Source organism: Verticillium nonalfalfae (genome assembly GCF_003724135.2).
Source record: "Verticillium nonalfalfae strain VnAa140/NRRL 66861 chromosome Unknown scaffold_7, whole genome shotgun sequence".
Classification (NCBI taxonomy): Eukaryota; Fungi; Ascomycota; class Sordariomycetes; order Glomerellales; family Plectosphaerellaceae; genus Verticillium; species Verticillium nonalfalfae.
Genome location: NW_021167232.1, coordinates 198,920 through 223,621, shown reverse-complemented (window position 1 = coordinate 223,621; position 24,702 = coordinate 198,920). Strand labels below are relative to the sequence as shown.

Sequence of the window (24,702 nt, the reverse complement as noted above, 5' to 3'; positions counted from 1 at the left end):
AGGCGATGCCGCTTTCTGTTTTGTTTCCGGCCTTCCCCCTCCCAGGTACCATCGTCACTGCGTCCTACTTGCCATCGTATCAAACCCGCATAACTTCGTGATGAAACCCGCCATCCTTGCCGTGGCCGCTGGCACGCTTCTCGCCGGCAGCATCACCGCCGCTCCTGTCGCCACAGTCCCCGTGCCCAGCGCACCCCAAGACTGCCATCCCACAGCCAGCGACCCCAACGCCTTCACCTACGAGAAGATGGGCCAGATCGCGCAACAGGACGTGCAGCTGCCGCCCGTCATCGAGCGGCGCGGCGCCCACCCCGCTGACGAGGACATCTTGCACGAGCTCGACCGCGGCAGCGCGAGACCCGTGCCGCACGATCTGCTGCGGCACAAGAACGAGAGCGAGGCGACGGAGCCGCGCAACAGCAAGGTGCGGGAGATGAGCACCGACGAGGAACCCCGCGCGCTGCACGAGGGGGCGTCCGCGCCCAAGATGAAGCGCGGCATGTTTGACACGCTAGCCAAGCTTTGCAAAGGTATGGGGGGAAAACTCCATGCGCCGTCCTGCAGCGTGTGGAAGCCGTGGTTCTACTCGAGCAAGCAGTATGAGACCAAGCCGCCCTACAAAGAGATCACGCCGGAGTTTAACAAGGCGTGGAAGGACAGCGAAAAACGCCAAGGCCTGAGGTGGAAGAACCTGTCCAAAGCAGGCATTCGGGAGATCAAGAACCGAAAACCGCCAACGCTGGCGCCAGGAACGGCTCTCCCAAATGAGCTTTCCCCGCCTCTCTCCCCAGAAGAGATAGCTAGTTTTGATGAGTAGAGCAAAGGCCAACAACAAACAGTCCAGAATGTTTAGATCCCGCTTCAGTAGCTGAAAGCTTTTCAATGGTAAATTGTCCTCGGACTACGATTGTTGCAGTCACGTGGCGACGTATCAACTTGATAAACTTACCTTGTATGATTTGGCTACCTTGAACCTGCCTGCAGGTTCACAAAGATATCAACCCGCAGCTTGTATTCCCATGATATCACTTACCTCTTATCGCCCTTTGCATTCGCCTCGTCGTCAGAGTCCTCTCCCACCACGAAGGGATTTGCGTCCCCATCTTCGTCCTCCCGTACGGGCGGTAACCGCGCCGAGGGGCGCTCGCTTGGAGTTTCTTCCCAAAATGTCATCTGCAATCCTTCCTCCTCCTGCTCTGGATGCCAACGTTCTAGAATGGGAGAGAAGTGGTCAGCATTCGACGCGGGATCCGGTGTCTGAGTCACAGGGGCTCTCAAATCATCCGCATTGTCACGTTTCGGTCTTGTGCCGCCGCGTGTGTCCCAGGGGAGAGCGGGCTCGCAGGTACAGCAGCTGAGCTGGCGCTCCAGCGACTTGACTATACCCAGATATGTGAGATAGAACTCTCGCCATTCCTGGCGCTCCAGGTCAAATGCCTTGAGCTCGCGGCGCCGCTTGCGTGCGCAGAGGAGGAGCATAATGCCACATGAAAATATGAGAACGAGTGATATAACGGAGATGATGATGGGTGCAGTACGATTGTGGGGTTCATTGGTGGTGTCGGTCGCGCCAGCGTCGGTACGAGCCACGACTGAGGGTGCCATCATGACTGATCTCTTGGGGTGACGCGTACTTCCGTATTGGTAGTGTGAATGTTTACAATATATGAGTCCAGTAAGACGATGAGTGCAAGTTTAAATCATTCATGTTCGCCCTGCAACGCGAGCCATGGTGTCTCTTTTAAGCCTCACAGAGCATATTTCGGGTGGAGAGTTCGTGTTTCCAGTGTCTTGATACAAAGGCGTTGACGAGAGACACATGCGCTGTGGGTGTTTTGACAAAGCCTAGAATGAATGGGACACCAGGGACAGATTGTGTAACCAGACAGAATGGCACAGACCTGGTTCTTTCATGTCTGGAGAGGATCGCTTTGTTCGCTTCTGCGGCCTGGCGTTAACCCCTGGTTTACAACAGCCATTATTGTCAGCACCACAAGGGCATTTGATGTTTCGACATCTTGCAGTAATGGAAATGAACCATGGAGGGTGTCTTGCCTTGGGGAGGGGCACCGACAGAAGATGCGCCGGTTGACCCAACCCCTAACATGATGATGAAAGATCATGTCAGGCTCGACCGAAACGGCAGTACCGGGGCGAATGGTCCGGTCCATCGGATGCCGCTCCGATCAGACAGACTGCCATGGGCGCCGCCAGACGCGACGGCTGGGGTGTGGTGGAAACCGGTCTGTAGCTGGTGGGCTTGGCTTTCGATCCGAGCTGGCCTAGGCTCCCCGGTGACACCATCCGATGACGACAAGGGGTGATGCGACTTTGGTGATTGCCAGACCGGCGCAGTCGATGGCCCCCGGGAAATGGTCACGAAGAGGGTGCGGTGGCGGAGACATCGCCAATAACAGTTCACTGCCCTGCCATCCGTTGTCAGTGCCCAGTTGGAAGGTGGAGGATGCTCGGAACAAGAAAGAATTGTCGCACCGGTTCCGAGGGCAGTCGTCTTCACCGAGCGGCTTGTAAGGATCATCGGCCGTCGGAGAGAATTGACCGGAGGTTCAGCTGTAACGGGATGGAAAGAAGGAAGCGTGGTTATTGAAGAAACCCAGAAATCGGCCCATGCTTGGAGCGAGCAGCTGTCCAACTAGGGGCAATCGGGAGGGAGAAAGATGTTTGGGCGTGCAGGACCTGGATGTGTTTTCCTTGGAGCTGCTCCCTTCAGGTTCAGGTCGAGTTCTCGAGTTCTTGGAGGAAGCTCAGTCTCCACCTGGTTATCAAGGTACGGTACCAGGCAGGCATACAGGTACCTGGAGGCATGCGTGAAGATGATCGTGATCTGCGATGCTATTGCCTCTCATGTTCAGTTCCTGCTTCACTGTGCCGAGGGGAACCTACCGCAAGGAAAGTGCGCCCCTGTGCCCCTGTGCCCCTGCCTTGAGCCCCTGTAATCGGCCCCCACTTCTCAAACGACGCCCCCCCCCCCCTATTCCCATCCATCATCATCTATCATCTGACATCCATCCATCTTGCTCTTGTCTCACGGCGGCTTCAGCCATTATCAACATCGACGGCTGGAGGTCCTACCGGGCTGTATTTCCTCGTCGCCCTTCCACCAAGCTTTCGCATATCCCGCAGTCTATGTCTAGAAGCACAAAAAAATTAAACTGCCGAGGCTTCTTCGTTGTGCAGGTTCAATCACGAACAACCTTCCCCCTGAACAGCAACCACCGCCACACTCCATCTACAGCATCATGGTGACCGAACCATATCGCGAATGACACACCGTTGCCATGTTCTCACGGGATCAATATAGGCCGGCGATGACCGGTGATCCCACTCGTCCGTTTTCTTTACTTTCTTCTCCACCCCCCTCCCCCCTTTGACTGCTGACAGCCGCGCATCCTTTTCAGCTGAGCAGCCCTCCCTCCCAGTCGTGCAGATGCGACAGTAAGGGTGCCTATATCAATCGACCTGTGCATCTGGAATGGCAGGCTTCCCCACCGCCACGGCTTCCCGAGATTGACCAAGATCTGGTTACATTGTATTTTCGGCAGCGTATCGCATCTAGTCTCGGCCAGCAAGGATTCAGGGTTTGATGTGGTCGACAACAGCCTGGGCGGACTACCCTGCCTCGCAGTGTCCCAAAAGTGTGGAGGGAGTGGGACCCAAACATCAAACTGAGAGCACCAAGGCAGATCCAAGCCGGGCAGTTTTGGCATTGCGTCCTACCGCCCAGGGTCCTGCGGGTATCGCGCCTGCCACCTCTCAGCCAGCAATCTTCGAATCATGCTGCAGGATTGGAGATGGTGATCTAGCCTCCTAACGCTGCAGCGGCTCAGTTCTCAGTTTTGCGTGCTCAGAGGAGAGACGAAGAACCACACACCTGGGCATTGGCACACGTGTTTGGAATCATGCTTGCTTTTCAGCATGGAGCTCAGCTAGTCCTCGGTGCGCCCCATGTCCCTTTAGCCATTGAGATCTTGTCGTGTCGAATCGTATCCTTGCTTCACCCATATATCTGAACTCTTATTAAATGGTCAGTAGCACAGGAACCCCGAGTTTTCGTACCAACTGTGTTCTGGGTCGGAGTCCATGAAGGTATTGGAGCTCTGTTGAGGAAAGATATAAGATCGGTTGCCCACAACGATCAAAGCATCTTGTCTGACATCCCACTCTCTATTCAACCTATAATAACCCCGAAACAATTGGGAAACCGTCACCAAAGTCGAACATGAGTGCTGCAACACCTGTTCAGTGCACTTCTGTCAAGAGTGCCAGCGAAGCTTGCGGCGACAAACATATCGACATGTCGCTCGACGCTCACCACAGCAACTGCGATGAGTAAGTCTAGGATGGTTTGTTCGTTTCAACGTTTGCATCTATATCAAGCTAACGTAATAGGATATGCTGTAGTCTCCTGAGCAGTGGTACGGATGAAGAAGCGACACAGCTCCAGATCGACAGAACTGCGCGTTTTCTCGATGACCTCGACACAAACCCAGTAGAACGCATACTTGCCGGTCTCCTTCCATCAGACAGGCTCGTCTTGGGACAATGGTTTGGTGGAACGGGCCCAGATACCCGGCACCCGCAGCGTCAGCGCGTCGGAAGGGTAGGGCTACCCGTCCGTTGCCGGAACCCAGCCAACCGCAAATCGCTCCGCAGAACCCATAAATGATAGGGTAAAGAGGGGGGGAAGTGTCGATATCCGAGCTGGCGAGCTGAGCGAGGGGCCAATCGATATGAATGTGATGAGATCACTACTTCTACGTTGTCACATATCACATTCAGAACATTGGTGCACACAATCCCATGCATCGTACCCAAGAACGCATATCTGTTAACGATCTGCGAATCTCGCAAATCCTCCGTCTTGTGGCTTGAAGGTACCCATGCCCATTATAGGAGGCTTGGGAGGGTGACCAGGGGCTCACATCCAACGATACGCGAAGCAAAGGACGTATCGGCGCTTTCGTCCCAGCATCCGGCTTGCTCCACGCCTTGACCCTTGTGCCCCTTGCTTCCCACACCGGTCGTGGGCGGGATAACATAGCAAGTAAGGGCCCACCATGGATGCCAGGTCAGGTCTCACGAGGCGATGTGTATTCCCAGGCCGCCCACACACCACTCGTCTCGGCCGGTGTGGCTGGCATGCAGCGCTGACCTTGTTGTACCACCTGAAGTCGTGAATCATAGGACTTTGGCTCAGGTCACAGGCTTCACCAACGACACTTCCCATTAGGTATCGATATTGGCCGTCGCGACCGCGTGCATGCGATTCGTTGCGGCCAGGGTGGTCGACGCTTGATGGAAAGTCTTCATGTTCGTCTCCGCACACCGCAGGCGATTCGGCCGGGTCCGCGATCAGGCTGGTGAGTGGTGTCATGTCCCAGGTCTCGGGTTTCTTCGACAGGCATTCGGGACCACGTCAAAGCTCAGACGTCGTTTCTGCTCTTTTCTTTTTCCGAACCTGATCACACAGGCTTGACGGGACACTTGGGCGTTTGCTACTCTGCCTCATCTCTGTAAATTGGAAAAACCCACCTGAGGACGAAGGATTAAGTACAGGGGCAGGGGCCGGAATGGCCGGATGTCCCAGCCGGGGCCGCTCGGAGCTTTCCTTCGCGTGAGCATGGCATGAAATGCAGTCCTTGGGACTCTGTCACATATTGGATCGGGCAGCAGCAGGATTCTGCATCTTAGAATTTCTTCTTTCTGCCCTGGCACCTGGGTTATGTCGCCCATATGCTCGACATGGAAGATTTGACACGCAACATCTTGCGCGTGACACAGCATCCGGGCCGTCATGCTGCCCTGCTTGGCCCGCCGCCGAGAACGTCTTGGCTTTGTTTCTGATGCTGCTGGTGGCACGATCGAAGTGACCTACCATTCTGCAGATCTGCTTGGACAAGGTGATCGGTCCTCTCGAGCTCAGAGCGGGTGCGCAACCGTTGTAATCCCACTCTTTCCACCGAGTATTGAGCTTCTCGTCCCAAATCTTTATTCAATTCCCTCCCATCAATCAATCGAAACCACAATTCCATCTGCCTTGCTTTCATATGTCGGTACGGGGTGAAGGATCTGTAGCGAGATCTGGCCACAACGTGGCATGAATCAGCGATGCATAGCGATACAGTCATACATCGTAGTTGGTGGAGCTCTATGGGTAAGGTAGCGACTCGGTGTGCCTCCTAACATCTTTGAACAACCCGAACAAGGCATCAATCCGGCACTTTTCGCACAGCTGCGGCTTTCTACGTCCTAGGTCGGCAAAAGAGTCGAAGGGCGCATGAATCTCCTCCTATTCCATGACGCCTTACATTTCGACCGTAGTCACCCGAAAGGCGATTCTACTGTTCGTCTTTATAGTGTGGAATGGCGTGTTAGAGTGCCATGATAGGTAACGCCGAGAAGTGAGTCAAGTCACTTTGACGCCCTTGTGAAGAACCTGGACCCTCTCTCTTCTTGTTTTCTAGCATCCATGTCTAGCTAGGGGCTGATCCAAGCAAACGCCAATCTCCTTTCTTCAAGACCATGTGAGATGGGTCATGAGGGCAGTCTTGGCATGACGTGAGAGGACTAATATCAATATCAACTGATGCGTTGCTTTGGATCCAGGCGATGTGCTCACTAGGCCCGGGAAAGCTGAACCCAGAGACGAGGCGGCGCTGTAGTAGGATTCTCTACCCTCGCATGATGCCAGCCTCGCTGGCCTTTTCGGCCCTCCGCGCATGGCAAGTCGATGAGAGCTGAGCTACAGTCTCTCTTCCATTTGGCAGCTATGACGAGCGCTGCTGCGCCAACAAGAGGCATATGAAAGGCTCGGATGACAGGGGCGGGGAGATATCGATCCATGTGAAATTATGGCAAGAAGCAAGGTCTCTGGGACGATTGTGAAAGGAAAGTGGGCTTGATAAAGTGTACTCAGGAAGTAAAACCGCGTTGCTGCTATCCAGGCCAGGCTTGCCAACCGATGTAACTGGGAGACGGCAGGACAAATAGCTGGACAATGTCAGCTTCTGCATCCAAACCCTAGTGCAACGAAGCACTTGCCTCTTCCTGTATCCTGTGCTCGAATATAGTGAGCTTATACTATTCGAAATAGTCGGAACGCAATGTCTCTTTGCAGAGCACACGGGGTCCGCTGCTACACGGTATAGTTCCGAAGGGCTGACGCTGATGCACTTCTGTTGGCCTGACAGTGTCTGCTTAGAATCCTCGGTTGACGAGAATCGTGGGCCTGGCCGTTGGGCAGGTTGATGACGATGCTGACAGATTTTGCTTGCCCGTGATGAGAATGGCCACTTTGACATCTTGGGGGCTGGCTATCGGAGGGTTCCGATCCGGAGTCTCTTAATCGCCTTCTCTTAGGCCTCTTCGATAGAGCCATTCGTCACGGTTTGTTCCTCGAAAGCTTTAAACGTCTTGAAAAAGACAATCATCTCGAAAGCATCGCGCCGCAGACCGCCTAGTAGCCCACGGTTGCAACAACAGAACACAAGGCTTCCCTCGTCTGCTGGCTGTTGGCACACCTCAATGTGCCTGGCCCGGTTTGACCTACATGTAAGATGTGCACCATTGATTTACGACACCGACGCCGCCGCCGAGAACGAAGCAGCAGACGCAGCATCCGCCGCCGCCGCCGCCGCCGAAGCCCGTCCATCGCCCAGCCTATCCTTATCGATCCAGGTATCGACGCCATCAGTATTCATAATCTCGCTGAGATCCAGAAACGCCAACACTTTGGTGAACTCGCGCACATAGCCCGCAGCCCGCTGCGACACGCTCTCGCCGAGCAAAGAGGGACAGTTCAGCAGCGACGTCGCGACGCCGCGAATCTTGTAGGTGAGACTGTTTCCATTCGGCTCAAGATGGAACCCGTCAATGTTGTGCAAGACGTGAAGGAGCTGGCGGCAGATGTCCTCGCGCTCTGCCCAGCTAGACGCGAGCTGATGTGCGACCCAGGCCTCGTCGTCGCCGGCGCCTCTGCCGCCGCCGCCGCCGCCGGCCGCGGCCATGGCCTGCACGATGCCGTCCGTCTGGTCGAGCAGGAAGCTCTGCAGCCAGAGGTGGGTGATGTGGATGTTGGCCCTCGTTGTCTCGGCCTGGGCGCGGGAGACGCTGTTCGCGGCGGGCGTCGAGGGGCCGCTGTCGTAGATGCTGCTGGGGCCCCATTGGGTCATGTGCGACGGCAGGGCGTCGAGGGAGTATTTGTAGCGCTGGAAGAGGGCCTTGAGGCGTGCGAGCTTCTCCTCGTTGGTGCGGCCGTAGCCGCAGTCGCAGCCTGCGTTGAAGAGGGAGTCGCGCAGGGCTTCGAGGAAAACGCGCGTGTTGACGATGAAGGCGGTGACGGAGGTGAAGGGGGCGGTGCCGTCGGGGGGCGGCGGACAGACGGCGTTTTCTGTAATGTTCTCGTCGGGCGTGTCGAGGGGCTCGAGGGCGGCGAAGTCGACGTCGCGCAGGACGTAGTTGTCGAGATATGTGACGTGGAAGCGGCGCCGGCCAGGCTGGACCTTGGAATGGGCGAAGGAAAAGAACTGCAGCCAGAAGGCTTTCTTGCGCAGCTGCGTTTCGATGCAGTTGAGGCCGCGGTATTCGGTCGCGTGCAGGTGGAAGCCGAGGAGCCTGGCGAGCTGCATGGCCTCCGAGTCAAACATGCGGTACTGGTTCATCCGGCCGACCTCGAAAGCGGCCGATGCCAGCGTGTACGAGATGGCCCATTTGCGGTGGCTGATCTCGTCCCAGTAGTCGGGTGGTCGCAGGCGCAGACACATCTGCGAGGCGTATGTGATGATGGAGGTTCGTGTGGGAAAGCGAGCGGCGGCCTCGGGGTCCATGGCGCGGTAGTCTTCAATCCGCGAGCGCAGGACCCCTATCGTCAGAGTGAACAAGGCCACGAGCAGAAGCATTTGCTCCGTATCATGGACATCTTGATTGCTGGCAAGGCTGCGGCGGAATGAAGGGAGGTGGACCACGGGGCAGAGGGGATAGACGCGCTCAATATAGTCATGGATGATGACCTTGAAAAGCTCCCTCGAGCAGAGTTCATCCGTGGCGAACGCGAATGTCGACAAAGACCCCGGTGATATCGACTGGCCGAAGGTGGATGTATGGTCCGGCGTCAGCACGACGCCAGCGTCGTCGTCAGTGTCTATCTTGTCGCTACTCGCACCGCTGTGCACTGAGGTTCGTGGTGGATAATGGGCTGATGTTCCGTCCATTGGCGGTCCAGCTCGAGAGTCCATCTCATACTTCCTCCGCTTTGGCCCACGAGGACGCGTGGGGATGGCAAAGTTGCATTCGATTCCAAGCCTGGAACAGCCTATGCACCTCGTGCTGCCGTCGCCGCCGTCCTCCCCTGGGCCAAGGGGGAAGATGCATCGCCTCCTGCGGGCGCGACAGGCATCGCAGGCTCGTGCGGCCAGTCGCCGGGGCTCCACGGGCGCGCTCGCTCGACTCGGAATCGAGGTCGAGGCCTGCGCTTCTTGATGAACATATACGACTGTTTGGAGGTCTGATAATGCGGGTGCCATACCCTCGTCTGGGGGGGCTGGGACTTGCAGATCCCAGGCGTACTACCTTAGTGGAGGGGAAGACCCAAGATGAGGACAGGGAAAATCGGCAACATGCCGGCAGTGGGAGGGAGCTGAGAGGGAGAATTACAATCTACCATGTACACACACACCTCCACGTTCCCCGCCTCAGCCCCTGGTTCGCCCGAACCTGGCGTGTTCGTGGGCTCATCTGTTCTGCGTTTAGCGCGTCTGACATCGGATTGGGTTTATTGGAATTCCACTATTCTGCCGCAGGGCGGTCAAGGAATAAATAAGGTCAAGTTTGTCCCTCAGACGAACGACTTGACAGAACAAATACGAAATAAGTTAGGTTGATGAAGACATTCTATTGACAGGAGGGTTTAGTCAAAAGTGACAATGTCGTTCCATGAGCTGATACTGAGGAGGATGGATGTGGTGGTTTAGTGAGCTGGTGAGCTAGTTTACTAGTGAGATGGCTTGCGTGACTGTATAATTACCCGTATGACTTGAAGGGCGCGGACGGGACGGAGAGCAGGTTGATGGTTAAACGCATGGTGTTTCTTGATATTTGGCAATGTGGTGTCTTACCACGGCTTATTGTTTTGTATTGCTAAATGAGGCAGCTGTTGTCCTTTTTGGTGGGAGACTCTTTCAGGGGAAGAAACTTTGGTTCTTAACGATGGCAGGAAATGGGCTCGTGGTGAAAAGAGCTTCCATGTCACGACGAACCAAGATAAACTCGTCAATGAGATGAAGCAACGGATGAGATGAAGCAAGCCACTCTCACCACTGAGGCCTCATCGAGTACACTGTTGCGATAATGAGTTTTGATCTTTTTTTTCGCCTCCAACTTGCCATTCTACATCAGAGCTCAACACCACTTGCAGACCGTGGCTATCAAGGGATTGTGCACACCTTAACTTTCTCTCTCTCTTTACTTATCGCTGCGATACCCCCGAATAGCGTTTTAATCGCCGAACAAGGTTGAAATAGCCGAGGTAGTAGGCGGATCGTTACGTTAAAGATCCCCAATGCTCAGGCGGAGATACTCTCCACTTCTTCCCCCGCCATGGCTCGAGCGCAACTCTCCGCGCCGGCCACTCCGGGTGAGGTTTCAACCTGTGCCTGGAGTGCCTGGAGTGCCTGGAACAAGCTGGAGTCGAGCATACACTGCTCTTCACGAACCCTGGCTCCCCGCTCAACCTTTTTCAACTCTCCGTACCGGCCGCAAGCCATGTGGCCTGACCCCGATGAATCTCCGGTCTTTCTCCTTCGATTCTCCTTGATTCCCCACGGGCTGAAACCCCAGACAAGCCAACCATCATCTCCATGACTCGCCCGAATCGTATCGCAAGCACCAGCCAAGCCCTTTTCAGCATGGAAAATAGGGCCAAACAGGCTTGGACGACTCAGACATACCCCGCCCGCCCATGGGGGCCCCGTCAATGAACCTCCACTCAGATCCCCAAGCAGCCCAAGGGACCCAGGAAGACCCACGTCCACGTTGGCGAGCGTTCCCCAGACGCAGAACCAGCCCCTTGGCTCAGGGCTACACCGGCCGGCCGGCTATCGGTCACCCGCTAATTGTGACAAGGCGACACCCAGCTCGGCCGGTCACGCAGCAAATGGCACCTTATGCAACGATGCCATCGTCTTGGGCCGCGACTACTTAAAGTCCCGGGACGCAGCCAGGTCCACGACGCAAGTTGACTGGATTCCAGGCTCACCTCACTGTGCAGACAACTCCAACAACCGCTCACTCCCTTGGCGTGGTTCCCATCAGCCATCATGACCGACGCCATCATCTCATCCGCCCAGCAGGGCTCTCCAGTCCCTTGGTGGAAGCAGCCTCACCTGCTGAAGCTCAACTTCATCATCCTGTCCCTCGTCATGTTCTGTGAGTCCTCACCTATCCCCGGTTCGGCCGAGACTACTGCTGGCCCGCCTTCGTCATCCGCGTGCTGACTTTGTCCACCAACAGCTTCGGCCAACGGCTATGACGGTAGCGTCATGGGCGGTGTCCTCGCCCTCAAGAGCTGGAACGAATTCATGGATCTGCCCACCGGCACCTATCTCGGCTGGATCAACGCCATCTACTTCCTTGGCAGCGGTCTTGCTTTCCCTGCCGGCGCCTGGGTCTCCAACCGCTGGGGTCGCAAGCCTGGCATTTACATCGGTTATGCCTTTGTCGTCCTCGGCGTCGGCATCCAGGCCGCTGCGCAGAACGAGAAGATGTTCACCTACGCCCGTCTTCTCATTGGCATCTCGTCCGCCTGGCTGAGCATCTCCGCCCCCGTCCTGCTCAACGAGATCGCATACCCAACCCACCGCGCCATCGCCAGCGCGCTCTACATGTGCGGCTACTACGTCGGCGGCACCATCTCCTCGTGGGTCACCTTTGGTACGAGGAACTTGGACTCGGACTGGGCCTGGCGCATCCCCATTCTTCTTCAGATCGCCCTGCCCCTCGTTGCCTTGCCCGGCTTCCTCATGGCTCCCGAGAGCCCACGTTGGTTCATCAGCATGGGCCGCACCGAGGACGCAGTCAAGGTCCTAGCCGAGTACCATGCCGGTGGTGTCATTGAAGACCCCATCGTCGTCTCCCAGATGATCGAGATCGAGACCACTATCAATGCCGAGAAGGAGGCCAGCAACAGCGGCTCGTACCTCGACATGTCCCGCACCCCCGGCAACCGCCACAGGCTCGCTATCTCTGTCGGACTCGGCTTCATCTCCCAGTGGGCCGGTAACGGTGTCGTTTCCTACTACCTGCCCCTCGTGCTCAACTCTGTCGGCGTCACCTCCGTGACTAACCAGACCCTGATTAACGCCTGCCTTAACGTGTGGAACCTGCTATGGGCCATCGCCGCCGCCGCGTCCGTCGACCGCCTCGGCCGCCGCCCTCTGTTCCTCGCGTCCGCCGTCCTCATGTTCGTCAGCTTCGTCATCGTCACCGGTCTCAGCGGTTCCTTCGCGCAGGGCGGATCCTCCAGCGTCGGCCTGGCCGTCATTCCGTACCTCTTCCTCTTCTTCGCCGGCTATGACATTGCCCTGTAAGTCGCACCCACCGCATTCCCACACACGGACTGTACAGAGTGTCGCTAACGGATTGTCTGATCACAGCACCCCCTTCCTCGTGGCCTACCCCGTCGAGATCTGGCAGTTCAGCCTCCGCTCCCGCGGGCTCACCGTCACGTGGATCACGGCGCTCGCCTCCATCTTCCTCAACACCTTTGTCAACGGCCTGGCCCTCGAGCAGCTCGGCTGGAAGTACTACATCCTGTTCTGCGTGCTGCTTCTGCTCTGGATCGTCTTTGTCTGGTTCGTCATTCCCGAGACAAAGGGCCACACGCTCGAGCAGATGGCCGTCGTCTTTGACGGCGAAGATGCCGTCCCCGCCCAGGCTGTTGTGCTGCAGGAGAAGCTGGATGAGGATGCTGATGTCGCGCATGTGGATGCGCGGGATGAAAAGTAAATTCGGGAAAGGGGGTTTCAGACGTGCTAAAGCTAGATACATTCGACAGTACTGGATTGTCATATTCGAGGTCCAGATGAAGAGACTACTTGACATCATCACTTCGTGGACTGCGCCGCGTTTGCACGAGTTTTCTGCAGATTGTGTTTGTGTAAGCCGTGCTGGTATCAAAGGTACCTCTCCTGATCGTTGCCCGCTGTAAAACTCTTTCCGCGGGCTTGTTGCGAGTCACGCGTGATATTTGCTTTCGTTCTACGAGACTCTGCATGTCGCATGTCGTGCTGAGTAGAGAGTCGGGGACCCGCCCGGCTGCGTACGCTTGTAACAGCGATCGATCGGAGGGGCTGGGGAATGCACTAGGGTGAGACTTGGAGCCAGTGAGTGGTTTAATTCACGCGAGGCTGTTCGGATTCACGTTGGGATGCTCGAGTGCAGGCACTCAGCGTTGCTCCTCGAATTACGAATTTGTGTGCAGGTCGTCGAGAATGCTGTCCGCCGGAGATGCTGACAGCGGGTATGAGACACGAAAACTTTCCGCAATGACCAAGGAAGAAATCGAGATCAGATGTCATGGGCCATTCCTGCTCGAAGTTTTCTGTGTAACTTGCACATGGTGCATGCATTGTGTTGAAACAGGGATCTTCAAGAACATTGTGGCCGTTGTCCTCTTGAGATGTCCAGTCTGGAATGGTCTGCTCGACATCTGGTGCCGATAGAAGAATTCGCAGATTAGCGACGCAAAGAGGAACCTCGATAGACGCGTTCGTCTCAGACAGATCTCTCTCACGGGAGTGCCACAGGCCGAGGACGAAAGAACTTATGTCGACGTGTCGGCTGTGGGACACGTCCCAGAGCCCTTCGTGGTGCTGATAGGAGAGGTCGATGAGGCGCCACGCATGTTCGGCAAAGGGGCCGACTGGGCGCCGTTTGAAGAGCTGGCCGAGCAAGAAAAGCAACGAGTCAATATGGAAATGACTCTTGTAATACCAAGCGAAGTCGACGCAACCATGAATCTGTTTCATGATGGATTCGTGGTGGGTGAGCCATATGCGCAAGATGTTGTCCTGGACGTTGCAGACATCCGTCCCCCACTCTGGCGTCTCGCGCATTGGAAGAGCTATACGTCGGACCTTGTCCATTATGGAATGACGCACACACGAGGCAGCTAGATGTATGGGCCCAGCGGAAGGGTCGCAGTACTGCTTCTCGATGCAGAGGAGTCTTGCTTCAAGGCATTCAAAGTCGTTGTGGAACTTCTGAAGACCAGCTACAGACACTTCATACTCCGTAGTGCCAGGCTCAGCCCCCTGCCCTCGGAGGGCAAGTTCCAAGCCGCCCAAAGAATCATCTTCGATGAAGTTGGCTACCTGGGAAACCACCAAACTGAAGACCATCTCCGTAGGGCCAGCCTGGGGCTTGACTTCTGTAGATATGAGCGACATGTCGCTGTCGTTGATGTTCTTTGGAAGCTTGGTGTCCCAACCGGGAGACACGAACTTGCCATTCAATCCCGAGAACAGAGCGTATTTGTGATCGAGCATGACAAGAGGCCACCACAGACGCCGACGCATTTCTGTTTCGAAAGGTGGAAGGCCCAGTCTTTCACCATCGCGAAAAAGCCCCATTTTCTGAGCGAGCCTGATGACAACGCCGCTCATGATCCAAGCAGCGTGGCTATCCAGTCGGCCTTGGAGTGAGATCTTATACAGGCAGTTAGAATGACGAAAAGGGGATCGGGCGTGACGACATACGAGGTATAATACCAAAGCTTGCATGATTGTTGTGTCGCAGTTTGTGAGAAAGTTGACTTCGGTCAAGGCGGCCTTGAGGCACTTGGTCAACTTCTCGACGGCCTCCCATTTCTTGATGCCCAAAATAGCCAAGGCTTCGGCAGAGGTCATTGAGATAACGGACACCAAATAGATAGCAAAAAGCAGAGGCTGGGCGTTGTGGAGAATGCTGCGGTGGCTCATGGCGGCCTCTATCACGACGGGCTCCAATGTTGGCACGTGAATCAGCTTGGTCAAAGGGTTGACCCTTTCGAGGAAAAGCTTCCAAAGCCGAAGGATTTGCACAGAAGTAAGCATATACTCCGCTTGTTGGACTCTGACATAGCTGGCGAGGCCTGGGTTGGCGCCCTCGTTCAAAGCATTAGCATTGGAGGCGTCGAGAGCATCTTCTTCAACGTTCAAGACTTGTCGTATCGCTTGCAGCTAGCGAGGAATAGGTCAGCGTCAAGGAGGGGAGAGATGTATTGGGGTCTTGCGCTCGACGAAAAGAAGTCACACACACATACGTCCTCGTATATGACGGCCCATAGATAATTGTCCACGAACTTGACTTGTCCCTTCTCCACAACAAGCTGACCCGGATGCCGAGTCCTGGAGCATTCCTTTGCCTCCGGGACATCGAGCGCGCCGCGTAGTGAGTCTTGCTTCGGAGCACATGCCAAGCCCGGAGGCCGAGGCTGGGAACGAGAGTTGATGGGTTTGGCAATGGACGATGTGTCATCGGGAGGAAGAGGCGGTGCAAAATTCACATGGGAACCACCGGAGAAGTCGCAATTCTTCAGCAAGGCTTCGCATCTAGCGAGTCTCTCTTGGAGTTCATCATGTTGTCTCCTCCTTGGGCGGATAGGAGCTGCCTGCGTTGGCACGCACGGGATACTGGCCTGGCGGCAGCGTCAGTCCCTTCTGCTGCGGAAGATAACAATCATGCCAAGGATCGTAAGAACCTTGACGCAGGTACTGCATGGCTTTTCTTGGTCGCACTTGACCTTCCGCTTCTGGCACAGAACACATGCCAAGACCCGAGGGTTCTTTTGTGGGTGGTAAACGCCGGTTTGTCGGATGGCTTGCCATTGTTGAGCGTCGTTTAGATCAGTATGAAGGGCTGGGAGATGTGACGATGAAGCCCCGCCCTGGCTGGGTTGTGATGACGTTGGGAGCCCCATGTTATATACAGATGTTACAGTCGTATGATTGTTCCCACAGGTCAATGGAGGCACGGAGGCCAAGGCGGGTCAGGAGCCAGAAAATGGGGGGATATGCGCCACCTGTGGAAGAGGGAGGGGGCGAGGATAAAGGAGGGGAGGGAGAGATAGCCGGCGAAAATAGTTCAAGCTCTCGCGTAGCGTACCAAATCTTAAGCTCACGTGACTACGAGCACTATCATGACAACAGAGTTCACAGCCAATTCGGGAAGCCAGGTTAGCGGAGCCTTAGCTGAAGTTTCTTCGCTGCAAGTTGACCATGAGGACACTTCTAAGGAGAAGCCAGCCCACTTGTTACAATCATTTGGCCGCCTGAAGCTGAGCGTCAGCGTGTTCATAATTTGGTGCGAAATGGCGTAAGCAATGTTTTGTCCGCTTCCAGCAAGGTGGTCCCGGACCGCACAATGTCGCCGTTTCCAATCCCAGGTTCACCGTTTGGTCAAATGGCCATGTTCAAACTAGTCTGATTCCTAGCCAGGTAAAATATGAGAGCCTGGTGTATTCAATTGTTATACATAAAAAGAATTGAGCCGAAGAACCGACGACTTTGTTGTTTGGTGCAATTGAAATGTCTACAAACTACTGAAAACCATGCAATGTGACCAGATGAAATACGAGTGCGTAAAGACAAATATGAAATGAACAACGCCATAGTCTGTGGCAATTGCCAAGGTTCGCCTCGAGAGGGCCAAAGATAGCCATTCCCCAAGCTTTAATCATCCTCGGGTTTAGGAAGACGAGGCCTCTGCTAATGAACAAAAGAATTACGTTCCTCCGTAGTACCCTACAGCTTTGGGTTGGAGAGCTGTCGCAGGCGATTTCCGAAGACGAAAAACACCAGTGGCAGCGGGATCATGGCAACCGACAAGAAGGCCAGGAGACTGTTGCCCCAGCCAAGACCGAGAGCATCGTACATCTGTAAACCCCCCAAAGGAAGCAAAGCACCGGCAAGAGATCGCAAAACCGCCACTGCTGCAGTAACAGAGGCCGCGTAGCGGGGGTATGTGTCTAGAAGGTAGTTCTGGACGCAGATCATGACGCCCATCAGGCCGCAGCTAAAAACAACGACGCCAAGCATAGGTACGATCCAGTGAACACGATGCTCGGCAGACCAACCATAGATGAAGAGTCCGACAGGCAGAACAATAGCGCAAGGCATGACGAGAGCAGGCGTCAATCGTACTTCAGGTGTAACCTCACCCCCCTTTGCCTGCCAGTGCTTGATCATGAAGTCGGACAGAGACACAAAGGTCACGACACCAAACATCATGCCAATGCCGGCTGGGAGGAAAGTAAGGCCAACCTCACCTTCATCAAAACCGTACTCATCCGCGTACACGAAAGAGAAGGTTGCGAGCAGAAGGTAGAGGATACCATAGCCAATCGCGACATAAAAAGCCATCAGCGTGACAATAGGTGTCATGAAGAGAAGCTTTAGAGGTCGCGTTAGGGCAGCAATCCACATCTCCTTGGGTGTTTCGATGCTATCTCGCTTGCCCCTGAGGTTATGGTTATTAGTTTCCATCCGGAGACGGGCGGCTTTACGCTCGAGAAGAATAGGATGGCAAGTCTCTTTCAGGTAGAGAAAGGACAATGGAACAAAAATGCCAGCCTGAAGAGTCTTAGTAATTTGGTCACTAGTTAGGCGTAAAAAGAACTCACCACAATGGCCACCACCCAGTATACCCAACGCCAGCTCGTGGCTTGGATCAGGTAACCGCCAGCAACGGGTCCAACACAGGGGCCTAATAGAGGCCCCAGGGCCCAAGCGGCCATGGCTCTTCCTCTTTGCTCAACGGGCATCAGATCTGCAATGCTTCCGCTTCCAATAGTCACGGGAACTGAACCAGCGAGTCCCATGAGGAAGCGGAAAATCAGCATCATGCCCATATTCTGGGACAGAGCCGTCGCGACTGAGAAGATCACGAAGAGAACATTGCCCCAATTATAAACCGGTGCGCGGCCAAAGGTTTCGCTCAGAGGTGCTACCTAAAAGTCGCAAAGTTGATCAGATGAGATCCATCGGAGACGGAGTATCCATTGAAAAGGGTGTTAAATCATACAAGAAGCGGCCCGAATGCGAAGCCAAGGACGTATATAGACACGGCAAACGTGGCCATTGTTGACGATGATTCGCCAAACTCGACCATGATAGCTGGAACTCCTGGAGCGAACATAGAAGAGCCCTGAAAAGCAGCATGTCAGCAGCCGAGAGACGGACTGTGTCAAGAGTGGTCGATCGTGAAGATATTCCTTACCAGTGGACTGTATCGAGCTCTGGTTAGCTTAGTGTCTGGCATCTTTTGCAGTGTTCTTTCCATACGTTACAAAAGTAAGGCCCGATATCAGGCCAATATTGAGCCATTTCCTCACGTCGGGCCAGTTCAATGGATTTTGAGGGTCATCTGGACCATCCCAGTCGACAGTGTTGGGGTTGCTTCCAGACTCATTGGCGTCATTTGACTGGTTCTTGACCGCCTGAGGATCAACCCGTAGTTCAATGGCTGTCTGGCCAAGATTCGGCGACGATGACGCTTGTTGTTGCTCCACGTCCGTATCCGTCATGCTTGCGTTTGAGGAACCTGGAAGAGGTCCAAAGCTAGACATCGTGTGTTGTGCCGCGGCGTTGACTTGTGTTCTGTGGAAGCTTGTAGCGTCTGTGATATAAGAACTCTGTCTAAACATGTGGTAAGGATGCTGCTATTAGAGGCCAATGGTAAATATTTGTAGTCGGATATCGCAACAGCGTACACCTCATCACCAAAAGAAAAAGGAGAATGAATGACCCTTGTGCTCAAAAGAAGTAGGAAGGGCTCGAATACCTCATACATTTATCAAATACATGCACTTTGAATTATTTTCGAATCCATGTGCATCAAGTTTGTCGGGAATGACAGGCAGCGAGAGCCCGTCGTATTCGCGTTGGGCATTCGCTTTGCTCCAGTGGGTTTCTTCCGAGGCGACCCACCTGGTGAGGGTGGTGTGTTGGAAGCCTAGATTCCTGCAAGGCCCAAGCAAGGCTTTAGTGTACTTCGGAATTGTTACCGCGGATAGTCTGCCGGCAATGCGCCTCACCGACCATCCGCAAGCATCCATGTCGAGGCAGGCATTCTGGACTTGATCTTGGTTGACCTCAGCCAATACCACGGCTTCATAGCCTGAAAGCACATCATTCTAGGCAATAAAAGACGGAACCAAATGAACACGATCGATTACTTGAGACGAGGACATTCTCGAAGGAGAGATACTTGTCGCCAGGTACTTTAGTATAGAGACACTACCAAGTACGCCTATGTAATGAGTGGTACCGGTCAGTTTCCTACAGACTTCATTTTCCGGCCGGTTGTCAGCAGGGCCCATGAGACAGCCTCTCGGCTCTACTTGGAACCAAGCCGGAAGAAGTCGTGTAAGCTTTTGTAAGTAGGGTGCTGCTCAGTTTGCTTTGCCTCGCGTCGATCTCGAGCATGTCCAGTAGCGGGCAAGGCATCCTTGTCATCGCCCGGAGACTTGCCGGGCCCGGTGCAGCTTGCAATCTGATTGGTCGTGATTATGGGTTATACCCGGCTTAGCCACAAAGCTGAAGCTGCGCCTCAGTTCATAGAGAGGCGTGAGCTCGACATTATTTCCTTTCTAAAGGAGTATATAGGCCTAAAGATAAATTCTTCCTTTAGTCTCCTATTGATAGAACTATATAAGGATTATAAGACCCTAACCCCTAGACTATCTTTGTGCACTGCTTACGTAAGCCGTGATCAACATACTCCTAGGAGCTATAAATCCCGGCCCCAGCAATCACCATATCGGTGAATCCCATACGGTGATCACCGCCCCAGGCTATTCCCTATTATCAGTTCAATATATACCTTGATTTCCGCGAACCGCTGTGATAGGGAGTGGGGAGGCTGTGCACTGCAATACAACGTGGCTGACGATGTTCAAGGTAATTACCTAACCGCAGGCTTTGGACCTACCTGATTAAAATTAACTTTGAGTACCTTCCTGGTGAATGCCACCGCCGTGCCTGCATTTAAAAGCACAATCCTCTTCCTACCTTGGATCAGGAAGCACCATACTCCATTCTCTTACATTCGGCACAGGTATTCCCCTCCTGAATCTAGAATCAACGATATCTCCCTGTAGGAGGAATTTATTCTGATCACAGAGATCTTGACAAGATGCCAAATCCACTTGTCACAGGCGGCGTCATGGATGGCACTCGATATCCGGGACCAGACGAAGGCTGTGCACCGCCTAATTGGTTTATCTCGTGTACTCCACCGGTCATCGAGAAGGACACGATCATCGTGGCAGCTACTTCGCCAAATGTCATTAAAGGCCATCAGAAAGAGGACGGGTGGTTTCTCTCTGATTTCTACGCTTTCAACTACCTGCTCCACGGTCTCGGTTCATCACAAACATGGCTCACAGCTGCTGTAAGTCCGCCGCGTAGAGCTGCTCCATGGCCACTTGCACTTGATACCGTGGAAAATTGATCACTGACTTGACGAAGGATCCGGTGAAGCTCCTCAAAGCAGACCCTCGATTCCCAGTTTATTTGCACGGCAACCCTTACCAGGAACGCAAGGTTGTGTTGAGCAACGATCTACTCAAGAGCGGGGAATTGACGCGGGTCACGGTTGTTCGCAGCAATAATATGATCGCTCAGTTCCTCCGTGAAGTACGGCAAGCCTCGAAACAAGCAGTGAAGCAACAGGTTCCGTTACTTCTTCTCGTCTTCTGTCATGGGCTGCCGAACCTCACCATGTTACTCGACTGTGGGGAAAAGTCGAAAGGAATTACGCCAACGACCCTTGACGGAGCCATTGAACCAGGCTGCCGCTATACTGTTTACACGACTGCATGCCACTCGGGAGGGTGGGTCGTCAAGACAACTTCTGATCACTGGCATAGCCCATTAAACACCAGTATGTTGGCTGCGGCTAGTAGAAATACAACGTCAAACGCGTGGCAAGACTCCCGCAGCATTAGCCGTGCTTGTGGATCGGTTTTCGCCAGCGCGGTTATCGAGACATTGACGTGCAATTCAACTCCTCTAATCGACTCTCTCGGTGATGGCTGCGCTGGCGACTCCAACATGCTTCAACCTACGGAGCCGAGCGACACTCAAACAGCCACATACAACACGTTCTGCGACTCTATTCTCACTTGTTGCGCAGATCGAGTTCATCGTCTATGGTACAAGCAAGAGTTTACTTTTAGCGCCCAAAATGACCATTGGGGAAACTCTTGGACCGGTCGATCAGGTATCCCCCTGGGGCATTTTGAGCAACGCTGGAACAAGCTACCCACCGTCGGGTACAATGGTCCGTCTGACGTGAAGGCACTAATGGATCCACATCCTGGTAACCCGACTTACTCGGCCTCAACCGACAAAACAAAAACGGGTGTGGGTGCCGATACCGAGGCCGAATCACTCATTGGTGACCTCATCGAGAGCATCTGTCACAATCGGTTGAAAGTCATGGCCGCCTTGTTCCTCCAAACTTGCCCTGGTGACTGGGACAGCGGTTGGGGGCCGATCACACGGGGCGGCTTGTGGCTAGCAATGGAAGAAAACCCAATACACGAACCAGATTTCGATCCTGTTGCCATGATCACCTTTCGCTGGGAATTGGCTCAAATTGCTGATGATCTGGTCCGCCGCTTCCAACTGCCCGTTCCTGCGCAACAGTGCTGCCTACTTTGGGATTATTCGGAGCACCTTACTCGAAGAGCGAAACAAGGACACAAAAGGTCGGAGCGAAGACGCTGGGTTTACACAGCGTTAGTTGCCCATGAAGTTCAGCCTGTACCAACAGATGAACAAGGGTATCCATTCGAGCGCTTCACTTTTTACCTGACTGCAGCGATCGTCGAGGCGGACCTCGACGACGGGGAAACGAAGTTAGTGGTTGAGGGGATAGCCGATCACATGCGTAAGGCTAAAGCATTCCATGAAATGCGTGCGTTGCGCAGTCCCAACGTCATCCAACGTGCAAGGGAGTGGCTTAGGAGTGTCGGCAAGGAGTTACGGGACCTGAGCAAAGATTCAGGTTGAATGAACACAGAACCATGTTTTGACAAGCTTTCAAGCTTTGGCCCCGTACACCAGCGATTCTGTCAAGGAATCTTATATAGCGAGTGAAGGGGTTAACTATTAGTCTCGTAGGGGTTTCGAGGAAGATAGAAGTAATCGATACCCTTCTCTAAAACTTAGTCCATTAACCTTTCTTAGAACTGTTCCCTCGCTACGCTCGGTCCTCTCTTATTAGTTTCTACGATTTTACAAAAGGCGATCTCCCATTAGTCTTATACCTCCCTCAGGTCCTAATAGATTCACAGCGTTGTCACTGTGGTTGACATGCAGGACCATGACAATATGTCTAAAGACTTGACTGGTTGATGTTCGTTTCTGGCGTTTCATTGTCGACTATTTGGTGTATTGAAATTATTTGGCACCAAAGGGATGGGAGACAGGTCTCGGTTTGGGGGAAAATCTTGCATCATTGCCCTTCCCAGTAACGGCCGGGATGGGCGCGTGGTGGATACGTGCCACCACAGCCGTCCACTGGTGCCAGAACCTGGCGTTGTATTGGTGGCATGGGACTGTCTCAAGGACCACCCGAACCAAACCGAGAGCCAAGAATTTCATCTCATCCGCCTCGCCTGGTCACTGGTCGATCCCAGCTTGACTCGCGCATAACTCAGCCATCTGATTGGCCCATGACGAGGGGGAGTGGTGCAATGCCCCCCCCCCAACCTAGAACACAAGGATTCACGTCCAATCTGCGGCCTCTTCTAGATCTGTGCTGAATGGCTTCACATTGCTTTGTAGCCGCGCGGCAAGCTCATCGACGATTCTCCGACGTGTGTCAGAAACCCCTAATACTGAACCCTGCCATGACAAGGTCCACTGGACTGGTGACTACATCAGAGCGCAACGACCCATCATCTCGTCTCACCCGGTCAGTCTCTTGAATCACAATACGACCCCGACGTGAGATTGAAGATGGCGGATCCTTTGAGTATCACTGCCTCGGTTCTTGGCGTCGTGACAGCCGCCATCGCGACGACAAGATCCTTGAAGGAGACTGTCCAGCGCTTCAGGGACCGTGACAGGACTCTGCGGAGACTCGTGGAGCAGCTCATTGATCTCATCGGCGTACTGGACGCGCTGAAGGAGGTAGCGCATGTTGAAGCGTCAATGCTGGCACTTCTGGAAGGGCCCGTTGATCGCTGCGGTCAACTGTGTCATGAGTTCCAAGTGGCGATGGAAGAATTCGACGGAAAATCAAAGATTGGATTTCGAGACTGGACGAAGATGGAGTTTATGAAGGGTGACATTAACGAATTCATGGACACTCTTTCTGGGTACAAGTCGACGATTTCCGTTGGCCTAGGCACGCTTACATTGTATGTCATCCTATCCAGTGCGATCGGTGGACTGCGACTGAACTCCCCGTCACAGGCAAATGTCCAAAGCCAGCCATGACGTACTGGAGCGCTACAGCGAGATGGTGCAGAATACCTCATACGATCTCAAAATCCATCTGCAGCGCATTGACGAAAAGATGGCGCTGTTGACGTCTGAGATTCCCAACACATCTGACATTGACCTTGAAGACGAGCGAGCAGTGACTTCGCACTGCATTCGCATATGCGAGGATGCTCAGTCGTATCTCGACTCTTTGATTGAGCGGGAGCGCCAGGCCCAGGTGCAAACGCCGCCACCGGATCTCGCGGCGACTGAGTCGCCTTATCTCGAAGTGCGCCGCGAGACACACAAGATCCTCGGCGAGAACCGAGATAGCATCGCCGAACACATCGGTCGTCTCCGAGAGCGCCTAGAACGGCTGGCGTTGGATGGGAACTCTGGCGGCGAGCTGGGGAGGAATCAATTAGAACAGGACATCAGGGCTTCGGTTCAATGTCTAGAGGTCTGCAAACTTGCCTCTGGTGAGGTGTCCCGTCAGAGGATACACACCATTGGCGAGGTCATCGCCGATGGGGATAGCGATCAAGTTGTCGTCACAACGTGGGCAGACGTTTTCGACGTCAAAAAGGCGCTATCAAAGGGCAGGTCGGCGCAGTTGATCGGTTCGATGACGGACGAATCGCTCCGCCAAATGTCGCAAGACCGATATCGAAGTCGTTTCGGCTCGTCGGCTCGGACTTAAACCGACGTGAGTACCTCGGATGCCAGCGTCGAGAGTTCGAGCACGCATGGCCACCTCTCGCATCAGGTCGCTCTTGACAGCCGGCGACGAAAACCTGATGCCAGAGCCAGGGCAGGTCCTAATGAGACGAGGAAAAGGACGATGGAAGGAGAATAGAAGCATGTCGAGTAGTGCCATGCAGATCGTTTTCGATAGCAATGCCACCCACAGACACGCTACTCTATTCTCGGAACTAGCCAGTCTGCCGGCCGGCCGCATGAAGTGTCATGGTGAACGGCCCCGGAGCTGGGTACCGGGACTACTGGAGCATGAACAGAGCTTCCGGCATGGGAAGATGTGCCTTCTGGTTTCTTGCGCTCCAGACCGTCGTCTACAATCGCAGGCATACTCGGCTCCGTCAGAGAATTCCCTGTCGGCCAGTGCCATCGCGCGCTGGCCTCTTGGGCGCACTTGTTAAATGGGGAGGGATGAGCAAGAACTTGGCTGGGAAAAGAGGCAGACGTTTGATGAAGT

At 54.3% G+C, this 24,702-nt stretch overlaps 9 protein-coding genes across 9 annotated transcripts; 5 read left to right on the top strand and 4 right to left on the bottom strand.

Annotated features, from left to right (window-relative positions):
* Positions 1-100: 100 nt before the first annotated feature.
* D7B24_008116 (uncharacterized protein) lies at positions 101-817 on the top strand (the record flags this gene model as incomplete). The annotated part of the gene is made up of 1 exon (XM_028642211.1): positions 101-817. One exon carries the CDS (start codon positions 101-103, stop codon positions 815-817), a length of 717 nt encoding a protein of 238 aa, XP_028498583.1.
* A 212-nt stretch (positions 818-1,029) lies between these two features.
* On the bottom strand, positions 1,030-1,608 carry D7B24_008115 (uncharacterized protein; the record flags this gene model as incomplete). The annotated part of the gene is made up of 1 exon (XM_028642210.1): positions 1,030-1,608. The coding sequence occupies one exon, from the start codon at positions 1,606-1,608 to the stop codon at positions 1,030-1,032; it is 579 nt and encodes a 192-aa protein (XP_028498582.1).
* Positions 1,609-4,240: 2,632 nt separating this feature from the next.
* On the top strand, positions 4,241-4,687 carry D7B24_008114 (uncharacterized protein; the record flags this gene model as incomplete). Its single annotated transcript, XM_028642209.1, has 2 exons — positions 4,241-4,350; positions 4,411-4,687. 2 exons carry the CDS (start codon positions 4,241-4,243, stop codon positions 4,685-4,687), a joined length of 387 nt encoding a protein of 128 aa, XP_028498581.1.
* A 2,905-nt stretch (positions 4,688-7,592) lies between these two features.
* D7B24_008113 (uncharacterized protein) lies at positions 7,593-9,230 on the bottom strand (the record flags this gene model as incomplete). The annotated part of the gene is made up of 1 exon (XM_028642208.1): positions 7,593-9,230. The coding sequence occupies one exon, from the start codon at positions 9,228-9,230 to the stop codon at positions 7,593-7,595; it is 1,638 nt and encodes a 545-aa protein (XP_028498580.1).
* A 2,103-nt stretch (positions 9,231-11,333) lies between these two features.
* D7B24_008112 (uncharacterized protein) lies at positions 11,334-13,020 on the top strand (the record flags this gene model as incomplete). The annotated part of the gene is made up of 3 exons (XM_028642207.1): positions 11,334-11,442; positions 11,527-12,598; positions 12,669-13,020. The coding sequence occupies 3 exons, from the start codon at positions 11,334-11,336 to the stop codon at positions 13,018-13,020; spliced, it is 1,533 nt and encodes a 510-aa protein (XP_028498579.1).
* A 386-nt stretch (positions 13,021-13,406) lies between these two features.
* On the bottom strand, positions 13,407-15,773 carry D7B24_008111 (uncharacterized protein; the record flags this gene model as incomplete). The annotated part of the gene is made up of 3 exons (XM_028642206.1): positions 13,407-14,720; positions 14,772-15,233; positions 15,681-15,773. The coding sequence occupies 3 exons, from the start codon at positions 15,771-15,773 to the stop codon at positions 13,407-13,409; spliced, it is 1,869 nt and encodes a 622-aa protein (XP_028498578.1).
* Positions 15,774-16,796: 1,023 nt separating this feature from the next.
* D7B24_008110 (uncharacterized protein) lies at positions 16,797-18,619 on the bottom strand (the record flags this gene model as incomplete). The annotated part of the gene is made up of 5 exons (XM_028642205.1): positions 16,797-17,624; positions 17,675-18,001; positions 18,076-18,198; positions 18,271-18,277; positions 18,336-18,619. 5 exons carry the CDS (start codon positions 18,617-18,619, stop codon positions 16,797-16,799), a joined length of 1,569 nt encoding a protein of 522 aa, XP_028498577.1.
* A 1,568-nt stretch (positions 18,620-20,187) lies between these two features.
* Positions 20,188-20,956, top strand: D7B24_008109 (uncharacterized protein; the record flags this gene model as incomplete). The annotated part of the gene is made up of 3 exons (XM_028642204.1): positions 20,188-20,445; positions 20,523-20,690; positions 20,924-20,956. The coding sequence occupies 3 exons, from the start codon at positions 20,188-20,190 to the stop codon at positions 20,954-20,956; spliced, it is 459 nt and encodes a 152-aa protein (XP_028498576.1).
* Positions 20,957-23,021: 2,065 nt separating this feature from the next.
* On the top strand, positions 23,022-24,189 carry D7B24_008108 (uncharacterized protein; the record flags this gene model as incomplete). Its single annotated transcript, XM_028642203.1, has 2 exons — positions 23,022-23,425; positions 23,481-24,189. 2 exons carry the CDS (start codon positions 23,022-23,024, stop codon positions 24,187-24,189), a joined length of 1,113 nt encoding a protein of 370 aa, XP_028498575.1.
* Between the last annotated feature and the right edge of the window lie 513 nt (positions 24,190-24,702).